Genomic DNA, 14,063 nt, shown 5'->3' on the forward strand with positions numbered 1-14,063 from the left:
GTTTAGCTTCCTTCCATGGTAGTGTAGTTAAGTGATGGCGAACATTACAGGTTGGATTACTGCATCATTGTGTTCCACAAAATTATCAACATGTTTAAAAAAATATGTAGCATAGCATGTACAGTAATAAGTGTGCTGATCTGGTAAGCACTGCGCTGCTGACTGCTGTGTGTCCGTAGACGACCTATCCCAAATTTCCTCAGTTTCCAGTTAAGCTTGCGGACGATAATAAATAATTTTTAATACCTTTACTCATAAACGTTAATATAGGAAGAAATAATGCACGACAAGCAATACAAAATTAGCACCAGAGGTCAATACAACCAAACAAATATGATAACATTATAAGATGTTCATTTCATTTTTATTTTTTTGGTATAGCCTAGACACTCAAAATGCAACAGAAGTTCTTTTGAGTTTACAAAAAGAATAACAATTTAATAGTTATAAAAAATACAAAACATCAAATGTTTAAGTAAGATTTATGATAATGTTAATATAGTAATTAATAATAGATTTAGCCAAATGGAAAATTTTGCCTCTGTGGTTTTTCGAAGGCCCTGTTGCGCATTAATGAATGAAATCGGCAAGCTACAGAAAATAAGGCATGGAACCTGCATGGCGTTCAACCTAGCAAACGTGATGACTGAATAGTGTAACATAGATTTTAACCCATGTGCAGTAATGTTAATATAAGTCAATGCAGATGAGTCAAAATGGAGAATTATGCCTGTGGCTATTGGGGTATTTTATTTCACAAAAAATTATACCTGATGTTGCTGCCAAAGTGTCTGTTGTGAAGATGAAACGTTACAACTTGTAAATGAATATGGGTTCACCTGCTTTAGAAAACTCTTAAAATTCCAAGTATCATGTGTATGTAGTAGTTTAAAGATGCTTTTTAAACAGAATAAACGATAACAAAATTTACAGTTTAAAAGGCTATGAACAACTATACAGAATATTTTATTTGATTCAGATGAAATGCTATATGTTATCTTTATGTGCTACTTGGTAAGAGGATTCACAGGATCTTTTTTTGTATATTAGAGATTTAGTTCACTTTTGTGTTTCCTGCCACTTACTTTGTAGTTGTTTGTTTGTTGTTTTTGTTTTTGTTTTATGATTGGCTATAAAGAATAAGAATAAGATTAATCATGCGGAAACTCTGCTGAAAAAAACAGACACTTAATACTAAAAAATATAATTTGATAAAGGATTGAAATTAAAGTTAGAAAAAGTTAATATTAGTATTTTAGACTATAGTGCATTAAGATAAAAATTGTTACAGTTCACAATAAAAAAGGCAGAAAAGTATTACACTTACAGGGGGAAAATGGTTTTAAAGGTGAGGTTAAAGCTGCCTTAAATTGAGCAAGTTCCCTGATGGGTATACAGTGAAACATCTATTTATTAAGTGGACACATTGGGACCCAAAAATTGATAGGGGGAGATTCCCAAAGGAGGGGTTCTACCATATACTGTAGGCAAAGAATTCCTGAAGAAGAACATCGAAAGGAAGGACAGAGGCCCAAGAAAAAGGGTGATAACCATAATGCTTTGTTGTTGGATGGAATCGTGAACTAGATCAGATACTTCTTAGGAATACACTACGCTCGCGCTAACCGCTCGCCAATTTGCCAATGGCGACTGGAGTCTCCATTTGGCGAAAATAATTATTGCCTCGTTCGCCAAATAGGCGAAAATACATTCCAAGCCTAGGCCTAGCCTGGTCGGCGTGACTTCTTATTGGAGCGAGAATTCGCCACACTTCGGTACTTTCTGACTCGGGTACACTTTTTACCACCACAGCATTTTATGTGAAGACGTCACGATCGCCGTGTTCATTTTTTTAGTTCTGTTTAAACATGCGCAGAGCGTGCCTCGATGACGTTTTAATGACACACAGTTAATGTGATTGGTTCGTGGCCGGCCGTCGTCGACGTGATGATGAGCGAATAAAAGGGGAAGTCCCTATTCTTCGACGTAGAAAATGAACTTCGAGAAGAAAATGTCAACAGAAACATGTGGACGAATACTTCCGTAAACGAGGCTGTTCTGTTATTTAAAATAGGGAATTTTAAATTTAACAAAGTAATTACCTCAATAGTATAATGTTAACATGTTTAATTTTATTTCCCTTTCGATTATTCTAACCGAAAGTTGCGCTTTAAATTGAATAGCTAAGAAACAGCGTATACTACAACGGCAACCCTGGCCAAACCGCGTTTCGGCCGCCTACATAGAATGGGTTACGGCCGCTGCATAGCAAATTCAAAGCTTCTTAAATTTCTGCGGTACATTTGTTCCTAACGTACTTGTTTTATATAATAGATTGATAAATTAATAAATCGGTAAAATTGACGTTTCGAAGCAAATATTCCATGATGAGAGGCGACATTTTTCGACATGCCTCGTGTGCGGCGAAGACTAGTTCAGAAAATGGAACAGTCCACTGTGGGGGTTATCCAATCATTAATTAACGCGCTAATACATGCATACCATGCACATTGCCTTGGCGACAGTAATTTAGTAATAAGCGGAGAACTGAACCCCCGTAAGGAAAATGGTAAACACTGATATTTATGGTAGGGATTATTTTTTTCAGTGGTTGGTCTTGTTGGCTTCTTCGCACGAGGTCCACGCAAAGTCAAATAAAACGATGTGGTTTATCAAACAGTTATATAAATTAGCTTTAATTCAATACTACATTAGCCAGATTTTGATAATGAGAAAGACTCAAAAATTCAATTTTTATCGTTAAAATTGACATATGAGGCGGATGTACATAATAATAATAACCGATTTACGTATCAAAATAAAGAGTATTTAAAGCCTGATAACATGCAACAAAAATTACTCCACCACCTATTATGGACCTCGTGCGATCGGGTGCGAAAATGGGTAGGTGTTTTCCAAAGTTATTTTTAGCGCGCGGATTTCGGCTCGCTGGCTTTTGTACCTCATTTTTAACTCGCGTTTTCTATTAAAATATTTAATAAACATAGATTAAAAATATATAAAAATAATCCCTTAAACAAGATCTTTCCAGGCATATAATTTTTATTCTCATGGGTACATAAGAAATAGTATATTTTTAACTTCAAAGACACGTCACTTTTTGAAATTTCACGAACGTGTTAAAATCGCGGTAACGAAAATCAGCTTCATTGGGATACCTAATAATAATATAAATGTAAAAGAAGTAAAATAACAAACAAATACATGCATTATTTATTTAATAAACATTTTTGCGAATTTTTATGTTTTTTTAAATTTGGCTAAAGGATTTTCAATTTGGCTAATGTTTTTCAAAACCTTTCGCCATTTTGGCGAACGAAAATTTGACCTTAGCGCGAGCGTAGATACAGTAATGATGAATGAATTTGTGAAATAAATGCTATTACTTTAAATAGGAATTTATGAAGAGAGAAGAAGTTGGTAACCTGTATCTATTTCCAAAGTATCATAGAAATAGTTTGTAAATATAACATCCCAACATGATACAGGCACCACATGTTATACAAATGAGATGCTGTATTACCAAATATTCCCATGATACTTCAGAAATAGATAGTATGTGGAGATACAGGACTGGCGTGTCCCAATTGAAGAAACTTTCTATAAACAAAATTTGAATTTTGGCCAGTAACCAATTTTGTTCTGGTATAATGTTGCAAGAAGCATCACCCTACTTAAAAACAGAATAATACTGATCATTTGGGCACTGTTTTAAAACAGGCTTCACGCTCTATGATTCGCACATGCCCACAGGCCCGAAATAATGTTAATTTCCTGCTATAGTTAGTAGAACAATATATGTAGATTGTGTAGATTATCATTACATACATGCAACTCTATCGCAACTCTATTGCAACCGCCTCGGGTCTTATACATTATGCGCTTTAAAATACATTTATTATTTTGATGTTAATGATGGTTTAATGAATTATTAAAATTAACTGTAAAATTATTGAAAATAAATTGTAATAAAATGCTAGATAGATTTCATAATTTTATCGCAACTACATTGCAACCGCCTCGGGTTTTATACATCATGTGCTTTAAAATACATTTATTATTATTATGATGTTAATGAAGGTTAAATGATATAATGAATTATTATCAAAGATTAACTACAATATTATTGGAAATAAATTGTAATAAAATGCCAGATAGATTTCATAATTTTATCGCAACTACATTGCAACTGCCTTAGGTTTTATACGGCATATTATATGCTTTAAAATACATTTATTATTATTATGATGTTAATGAAGGTTAAATGATATAAATGAATTATTATCAAAGATTAACTATAAAATTATTGGAAATAAATTGTAATAAAATGCCAATAGATTTCATTATTAATGAACACAAGCCATATTAAAATATTCTGTGGACGTAGGATGATCATCTAAATACTAAATGCTTAATTTCAAAAGCTAATGTGACATTTAAAACAAACTATTATGAGAAATATTAATGCTTTTAATAGGTACCTTGAGTATAGAACACTATGTAAGAATTTTTTAATGATAAAATATTAATGATAAAAATATTAATACTGTGGCCCAACTTCAACTAGGGTGATTCATCAATTGTTTTACCTTACATAAACTTTACATAAACAAATAAAAATAGGCGTGTTGATAATATACAGTTTGCAGTATACCACGTTTCCTGAGCTCCGATAGTTCTTTTCATAACTATATATGTGGTGTACCGCAAACTTTATGTTAACATTTGATTTCGCTATGCAAACCTTCAAACAAAAATAATAATAATGTAATCTGTAATAAAAGAGAAAGAATAAACTTTACTGTATATATATAAAACAGATTTTGAATAGTTGAAGCGCTTAAAAAAAAAATTGTTGAAAATTATTAGAAAAATACAAGCTGTATACACAGGGCATCAAAATCAGCGTTTCGTAAGCTCTTTCTACACTATCAAACTTTATGTGACAAAAAAGTGTGATGTGCCCAAATATCGAAATGATATGACATCATCATGTCCATATGGGAACATCACATTTTTTTTCACATAAAGTTTGATAGTATAGACAAAGCTTTATGGTATGTGCCCCAGTATGTGTATAATCCCAGGTTTTACTAGGTATACTGTAAGTAATGTAAAAGGAATATTACACACACCATATTGAAAGTATTATTTTAAAGGCCTTTCACCTCCTATTACTTTAACACAGCATTTCTTGATACCCCACAGATATATTTTTTGCCACCTTTTTTACAAAAACCGTCTGTCACTTCTCTAGATACATTCCTCCTATAGATGACCATGAAGTTTTGCTTTTTTTCAATAAGTAAAAAGAAAAGAAGATAATATGATAGTTATTCATTATTTGTAAATTCTAGTTCAGCGATATTAAAAAGAAATAAACAAGCTTTTGTCGTGGGACGGCAGACGAAGAAGACCGTAATTGAAGAAACTGCGAGGAGTGCAACGTGATTCTGTCCGCGTTACACGAGCCTTTACGGTCTGTTAAATTATTGTCTTGATCATCTACTGAAATGAAAGAGCTATTAATTACACCTTCTGATGGTAATAATATCACATTTATACTTGTTGAACCTATCGAATGCTATTCTTCAATGATGTGTTGATTTTATATTATATTAAATTTTCTGTTATATTTATAAAATTTCAAACATAGAAATTGTTTTGAAGTCTCAAAACAATGTTATTAAATTCAACTAAAAATACATGGATTGCAACAAATCATAAAAAAAACAGGCTTCATTTGGTGGCTTCCACTACTATTAACGGCCATTACGAACCGCCTGAACTGACCGCACGCTATGCCGTGCATTCAGTTTTGTTCGAGTCAAATTCTTTATTCATTCCACGTGGGGTAATTAATACTTAATTAGTGAGACTGAAATAATATAAAAAAATAAATAGTTAATAATAATAAAAAACACAAAAATCAAGTCACATTTAAACGTAACATCTTAAATCTACAAGATTCCATATTCATCCTTTTTCATATTCATAATAGTAATACTATGGCCCATGAACAAATAATTTGTCTATTTCGTGCCTAGCTTACCTGGATAAACTAACATTAGCCTCTCTCTCTCCAAAGAGAGGAATACATTATTTTGAACTTATATTTAACAGCCTAATACCAGTTGCAACAAAAGAATTTAGTTTCATTATCTATACCAAATATTAATTTGTAGAAAAAGAATAATATTGTTAAAGTTGAATTTTGATGCTTCTGATTAAGTAGTTTTGAATATTTTAATGTTTTTAATGATATGAATGATATTCAGTACAACTTCAGTAAATTATTGATTGAATTCAGCATCAATCATAAATATGATTTATGAATTATTGACCAAGTAATAATTTTTGTGCTTGACACATAACATTTATTCAATTTACATAATTTGTATGATTGATTAAAAATGTTATATTTGATTTAGTCTCACTTGAACCATGGAGGGATTGCCTTGTCTACACTATCAAACATTTGACAAAAAAATGCGATGTGCCCATATGGACATGATGATGTCATATCACTACCACATTTAGGCATATTACTACCATATTTGGGCACATCACACTTTTCTGTCATAGCTTGATAGTGTAGACAGATCTTTGGTTTAGATTCCTCCATGCTTGAACCTTATACAGTAGAACCTTCGTTTTACGTACCCTAATTTTACGTTCCCTTGATTTTACGTACGCTTAAATGACCAATGACGTCATCATTTTCTTACATTGAGGGCGCAATTTAACAACAACAAAGCACAAAGCCATGACTGTGTGAGGAACTCATGTGCATTCCACTACAGCAGTGACTGTTTTTATTGATAGAAAATATAAGAACATTAATATTTTATTTATAACACTTTATTTAAACTAAATCACACAGCCTGTATATACTGTACTTTTCTAGGCCTCACATCTTAGATTAGTCTAGGCCTAGGAAGGGCCTAGCTAAGCTAGTGACCACCTGCATTTAGGCAAACACGGCAGCCTTTTTAGCTACGATCTACGTATTTGGGGGTCAATTTAAGGTCAACCTTGATTTTACGAATCCCTTGTTTTACGTACGCCTTTCGGTCCCGTACTGTACGTAAAATGGAGGTTCTACTGTAATTGCCTTTCATCTATCATATTTAGGAAATCATTAATAGCGCCCTCTACAATTTAGGTGATTAGGTGATTTAGATAGATCACAAAAATATCCTTTGTTTATGAGCGATGTACAGTATTTAATTAAGCTATTAAGCTACAGTAAATCGGATTTCATTTTATATTTTAAAATTGGAATAATACAAACAAAATATTCCTACTGTTTTTGCTATGTCTTGTTTTCTTAATAACATTCCTCATTAAATAATAGCACCCTCTATAATTTAGGTGTTTTACTTTTTTTAGCCTTATCAGAGGCTCTGCTCTTGGGCCAGGAGGATCCTGAAGCTCATCACATGCTCATGTCCCTGTTGATCAGATCTAATGATTGCGTAATAATTATATAATGTTTTGAATAGGTACCAGAATGACTTTTGTACTCGACATTGAAACATAGTCGAGTGAAAAATCATGCAAAGCTCCCTATTAGGCCAAGTCCCATGTGCCAACTAAACACAACAATAATAACAAACTATTCAATCTTTTCAAAAGTCTAACTGATTTATTGAACTTATTAATTATTAATACTCCTTGATTTATTTAATCCAAATTCAAAAGTGCAAATCAATTAAAACAAAACTACTTAAAAAATACATTGATTTGTAGAATAAAATAATCCAAACCATAATACAGTATATTGATAATTCAGATGCAACACCAGAAAAAAATAGGAACCAATAGACATAGACTTTATTCATCAAAATGTTAACAGAAATTTCTTGCGACTTCGACAAGATATTACATTTAAAATACAAAAAAAAAACATTTTTCTTCATAAATAACCATCTTCTTCATCATCAGACATTCTGTAGTCTTTGACTTGGCTGTTAATATTCCTTAGAAATGAAAGCAATAATTCCTTTGATTTGACTAAAATAGATTTCTACCTTCTTGAATGGGTTTTCCGTATTTCTCCAGGAAATCCTTGTCGATTTATGTTTCTAGTGTTTAAAAAAAATGGTGTCAGTTAGTGATAACTTAATTTAAGATGTAATGTCATCATTTAATTGATCTGCTGCTTCTTGGTACAGTAGTTGTAATGTTAGTGACGTTTCATTTCTTGGAAATTTTCATAGTAATACTGTTGTTAAACAAACGTTACTACTTCCTATTACGTACAGTAGTACCTATACATAAGTACAGGTGGTGGTGGTAAGTTGCACGTTTTACTGATCTTTTAGGTACTGTTAGTATTGTACTGTAATTGGTTATCTGTGTTCTCAACTGGTCTATGATCGTGGTGGTAGGTAACAAAATTATTTTCTACACGTAAAAAATCACATTTGTTCAAGTATAGGATAGCCGATTATTTTGTCGCAGGGGGTAGGGTGTCGTTTGCAGTCATAAAGTTGAGAAAGACTTTTAAAGTCATAAAACCCCAAAAATGTGCAGTTAATAGCTGGTACCATAATACAAGATTTCAGCATTTATATGAAGAGAATTCATGGAATAAAGATGGCTGACTTTTTCTGATGTTGAGGTACACTTTGGTGCTTTGTACTGTCTGGTTTTGTCGTTTTCAGTGGCAGGAAGTTTACACCGAATTGTGTACACTTGGGATAAGACAGTACCACTCAACAGAAGCTATCATTGGAAGTTAATTCCCCATTATAGATGATCACTTCCTGTCTGACAAAAATCTTGAAAAAAGGCTAATAGGCAGGCTGATCCATCTGTTTGGCTTTACCCTTGAAACCAACAAGTTTTGTTGAAGAATTTCTCTCCAGTTTTACACAAACGCTTCTACTAAAAAGGATGTTTGCTAGATTTAATCGTCTGATGAAATTATTAAGATATTTTTCTTCGGAAGAGTGAAATCATTTTTTGGAGACAGTAGTTATCAGTGGAGTTATTCAAGCGAAAACTTTTTGTGTTGAACAAATCTCATTTTCCTGTTCTTTGTTCCTGTGATCTGTTTTTGGAGGGAACTTGTTCGTAACTCCCACAGATACATTCACAGGTGTTGCTGGCTTACGGTTGATTGTTTTTTTCTGCATGGACTATCATCTTGTTGGTATCACTTTTATCATTAGCAAGTCATGGTGTTTGGATGTTTTTAGTAACAATCAAGGCCCATTAAGGCTAAAGCTGATTTTATGAACTTTTGACTGTTATCTCATCAAGTAGTACTGACTCCAAATTTTAATAACTTTGTTGTTATTCATAAAGTATGGGGGTAAAGCAAGAAACATATCTTGAGGAAGGGTTGTAAGTAATTTATTTTTTAATTTTTGGTGAAAAGTGATATCTTAGGACTTGGAAAAATAACGTTTTTAGTGACATTTAGGAAAAAAATTAAAATGTGAATCCAAGCGTAAAGTTTAGTTTATAATCTTGCCTATTTTTCTTTAAGATTTTACAATTTTGTTATCATTTTTTTTTTTCCGGTGTAGTTACAAGTTTCAATTAGATTACGCTATTTTAAGCCTTTGCGGTTTAAGTAACCATTTGTTTTGGAGCTGTGTGAAAAATATTTGCAACATGCTTATTAGCAATTAATTGGGTATTATTGACAGTTACTTAAACAGTATTGAAAATGGTCCAATAACAGTCTATTTTGTGTCGTATTATACTGTATACTCATTGTGAATTAAGTAAACTTTAATAATATTGGTTTCTCTTGACACCCTCAGTATCCATTGTTAATTTTATAATATTTTTTTTGCTGATGAAAAAGGAGTATAAAATAAATAAAAACCATGTGCTATTGTTTACATGGTTAAGTCTGTTTTTGTTATTTATTTTAGCAGAAGTGAATAACTTTATTATGATTTTATACATCTTTATTTTTCATGTTTTGGGGGATATAGTCCTACATTTTTAATTTAATATGTATATGTAATAGGTATAAATGTCATATTTATTGAATTCCTCAGGTTTACTCTCCATTTATAGAAATTTATAATTAATTAAATTTTTTTGTTTTCTCCATTTTTTTATGGTGTCGAAAATGTTTGCGGTTAAAATGCTTGCGGTTGCTCAATTTCTTTCTTGTGTTTAAAGTTGATTTTATTTGCCTGTTTTGGGGTTGACCAACTAGCATAGATGTTTAACACCTGTTTGACCTTGCCTTTTCTATTTGTTTTGTATTTGGCAGAAATTTGAATAAATAAATAACAAATTTTTTCGTTTTTCAGACAAAAAAACAAAATTAGCGATGCTGCAATGAGGTGTTCAAGATTCTCCCCGAAAAATCTTCTCGTAATCGTGACAGCATGCGGCTTGATGACCATACTCTTACATTTCTACCAGCGATGTGATGGCGAAATCCTTGAACTCAAACGTAAGCAAGACACTTCAGACCGACTCCCTCTAAACGCTTTACCGGATGATCGAAATCTCTTCCAACTATCCGATCTTAGCGGGAGCAAAAATTATAAAGACATTGAATGTTTGATAAATGATGACATCACGATACAAGGACGAAGAGAAGGAGATGAGGTCTACCTTCCGTTTTCGTTCATACAGAAGTATTTTGATATTACGGGAAAAATCGCAGAGTATGATGGGTTTGAACGGTTCGAATGGCAACACAGTTATGCCCGAGTCTATCAGGAGAAACCGTATGACCCTAACGGCGTGTTTATGTCGTTCAGTCACTACAACGTGGAACAACGTGATCGTGTGAAAATGGTGTGTGGAGTAGAAGGTACGTATTAAGATATGAAATCTAGTAAATTATCCTAAATACCGGAAGCATATTAAGTCGAGGGAGGAGGGGAAAGCTTAGGGGTATCACCCAATATGCTTGGTGCTTAGGAAAATCCAATATCAATAGTATATAATGAGTTTCAGACATTTTGGAATATCCAGTTTTCTACTTTTAGAGAGTTGGTTTTCACCAGGGAAGTTTATTCCATTTTGTTCATTCTATTTATAATTGTTCTGCTGTATATGGTATCTTATCCTCTTGAAAACTACATCAACCAAAAACACCAAAGTCTGTATGGATGGTTACGCCTGTTTTCCTGTGGATTAGTATAGATGAAGTTTTAGTTGGTATTTGACCGCAACCACCGGCAGACTGTTACTTCCTATTCTATACCACCAACTCCTTGAATAAACATGGAAGTGAATAAATCAGTATTTTGTGTTTCCAACTAAAACTCAATTATTTGACGTACAAAAATGAATCAATCATTTATTTTAAATTTTGTCATCGTTTCTATAGCCCTGAAATTTAAACATTATATAACATTTATAATGACTATATTTATAACTATATAATTCCAAAGGAAAATTACTGAAAAAAATGACAATGCTGTGGGTATCAGTGGCTGGATCTCAATAGAGATAAAAAAATAAAACAAGCACTGGAAAAATGACAATGCTGTGGGTATCAGTGGCTGGATCTCAATGAGGATATGATGAAAATAAGCAAAAAGCTAAATCAAAACGATAATGTAAAGAGCCAGAAAAATTAGCTTTAAGGCAACAATAGCCCTTCATCAGTGCAATTCAGAGTACTTGAACAAAATTGAAAATATGAATGAATCAAAAAAGTAAAAACAAAGGAGGCACAGGCTGGTGAATGAATAGAGAGTGGAGAGAGTATAGAGTAGAAAACAATGAAGATGCTGTAGCTTGGTAGATATTAACAATTTAGGAATGGAACTTAAATGGTGGTTAATATAGAAACAATATTGTTGTTGTCATTCACACAACAATAAAAATAATCATAGAAAATTATAATAGTATGTTGGTTACATGATAGAGTCACCTGATAAACTAAACTATATAGAAAATTGATTATTCTTATTTTCAAAAAGTAAGGTAGGCATATGGTTTGGTATTAGAAATCACTATCACTTCCTAAAAACATTTTACTGCTTATCTATCTCAACATCAGGTGACTCTATCATGTGACCGACATACTGTTATAATTTCCTATGATTTTTTTTTATCGTCGCTTGAATGGCAACAAGCAATATTTTATTATAATATCATAATACATGTCCAAGTTATTGTTTGCAAGTTCTAATTTCTATAAGGTTTTATAATTGGCCCTTTGATGTGGATTCCACATGAGAGGTTGGGGGGTGGGGAGGATGAGATCAAGCCTGTTTAGTCAAGAAATGATTATAAATAATCTTTTATTATTAACAGTGACCAAGAAGAATAACAGAAAGTGAAATTCCAAAACAAGCAACTGACGAAATTAAAGCTCTGTATACACTATCAAACTAGTTTGACAAAAAAAGTGTGATGTGCCCAAATGTGGTAGTGATATTCCCAAATATGGTAGTGATATTCCCAAATATGGTAGTGATATGACATCATCATGTTCATATATGAGCATATCACATTTTTTTGTCACATAAAGTTTGATTAACTGAGTAGACAAGGCTTAACAAATCAAACTAATATAATGGACTAATAAACTTATAAAAAAATCCACTCACAACAGACTAACAGAGCGGTTTTCAAATGTAGTTCAAAACCTTTCCAGTAAAATTCCGGTAATTTTGATACCCCATGGGTATGGATTCATAAAATAACGAATGAACATACAAGTGCTCTCTCTATACAGTAGATAAAAAGGATAGATTCATTGTGCCATATGTTAGTTACAGACCAATATCACATAACATTAAAAATGCTTGCACGCGTAGGGATCTTGAGACAACTCGTACAGAATATGGAGGTGGTTTGAAGGCGTATTGACTTCCAATCACTTTACAAATTTATTCGCATCTGTTTTTTCCCAATTTTTCTGTCCTTGAAAAGCTCAATATTTTGCTTGTACAAGTTTTTTTAGTTTATATAATTTCCTGCAATCCGATTGGACGATTATAGCGGATGAGTCTATTTGTTTATACCCTATTGTTATCTTGTTAACGACACCTTGTGTTACGTTTCTGCTAATTAACTTATACTATGTTTTATGTTTCCTGTGGATTTTAAATGTTTCCTCTACGAGGTCAAGCATCTTATAAAGTTTAAGGTCATTTATGTCTATCTGATGTGCTATCATCATTTGTATTGCTTTATTCTGAACTATTGACCATATTTCATATCAAATCAAATCTTTATTAGTTATCACGGTCCTACCAATCAATCACTATTGACCTCAAAAGTTTAATGGTGTGGGTTCGACTCCTTTCTGAGGTCAGACTAGGTTAACATTGTTTATGGCCACTGTATCACTCGCTATCAGCAGAAACTCCTCAAAGATGTTCCTATTGTAATATATATTTCAAAGCCTTTATGACACAATTGTTTAAAGATATATTGTCCCCCTAAAAAAATATTTTTTTAAATTTTTTTGTTGAATATGTTATTTTAATATCACATAATAGTTATTCACTCTCACAAAAAATTGGGTATGAAAAAAAATTATTTACCTGAGAAAAATGTAATTTAAAGCAAAAAATGGTCAAATTGTCTGGAAGACAATGAGTTTTTGGGTAATTTAACTGTTTATTTTGTCTTTTTATAGGTGAAATAATTTTTTTTCCCCGTTTTTTTTTCTTATGGAAGTGAACAACTTCATTAAAACTGCAAAATGGCCTATTCAAAGTCCGATTTTAAAAATCTTTATTTTTCATGATTTTGGGGGACAATACATCTTTAAACAGAGAATTATAGTAGGATATTTTTTTTTATTCCTGCAGGAGTACCAATGACAACACAGTGGGACCCATCAGGCTATTTTTACCCCATTCAGATTTCTCAATTTGGTTTGAGCCATTTCAGCAAAAATTTGACAGAAAAAGAACCACGCGTCAAGATATACGAGGATGGAGAGACGAACACGCGTAATTGGGTTCCTGACAAAGAAAGTAAAGTTGAACGAGTTTTCGATGCAGAGAAAAAATCAAATGTTTTAAAATTTGAAACAAAAGGTAATGCGTTCTTGCTATTGTTCACAAACTATAAGTTTATAACCTGCTCCA

At 32.4% G+C, this 14,063-nt stretch overlaps 1 protein-coding gene across 2 annotated transcripts in view; it reads left to right on the forward strand.

The window, feature by feature from the left end:
* LOC144835982 (D-glucuronyl C5-epimerase B-like) overlaps nt 1-14,063 on the forward strand; it is a 37,258-nt gene that overhangs the window by 18,608 nt on the left and 4,587 nt on the right. Inside the window, exons 1-3 of one of the 2 annotated variants that reach the window (XM_078691139.1) lie at nt 8,856-9,375; nt 10,305-10,816; nt 13,782-14,012. In XM_078691139.1, the coding sequence (XP_078547265.1) occupies nt 9,338-9,375; nt 10,305-10,816; nt 13,782-14,012 (781 nt within the window). In that variant the 5' untranslated portion in view covers nt 8,856-9,337. Of the gene's footprint in view, nt 1-8,855; nt 9,376-10,304; nt 10,817-13,781; nt 14,013-14,063 lie in introns of those variants that run through there. The other variant, XM_078691140.1, reaches the window with a different exon arrangement.

Source organism: Antedon bifida, chromosome 2 (genome assembly GCF_963402885.1).
Source record: "Antedon bifida chromosome 2, ecAntBifi1.1, whole genome shotgun sequence".
In the NCBI taxonomy this organism is placed as follows: Eukaryota; Metazoa; Echinodermata; class Crinoidea; order Comatulida; family Antedonidae; genus Antedon; species Antedon bifida.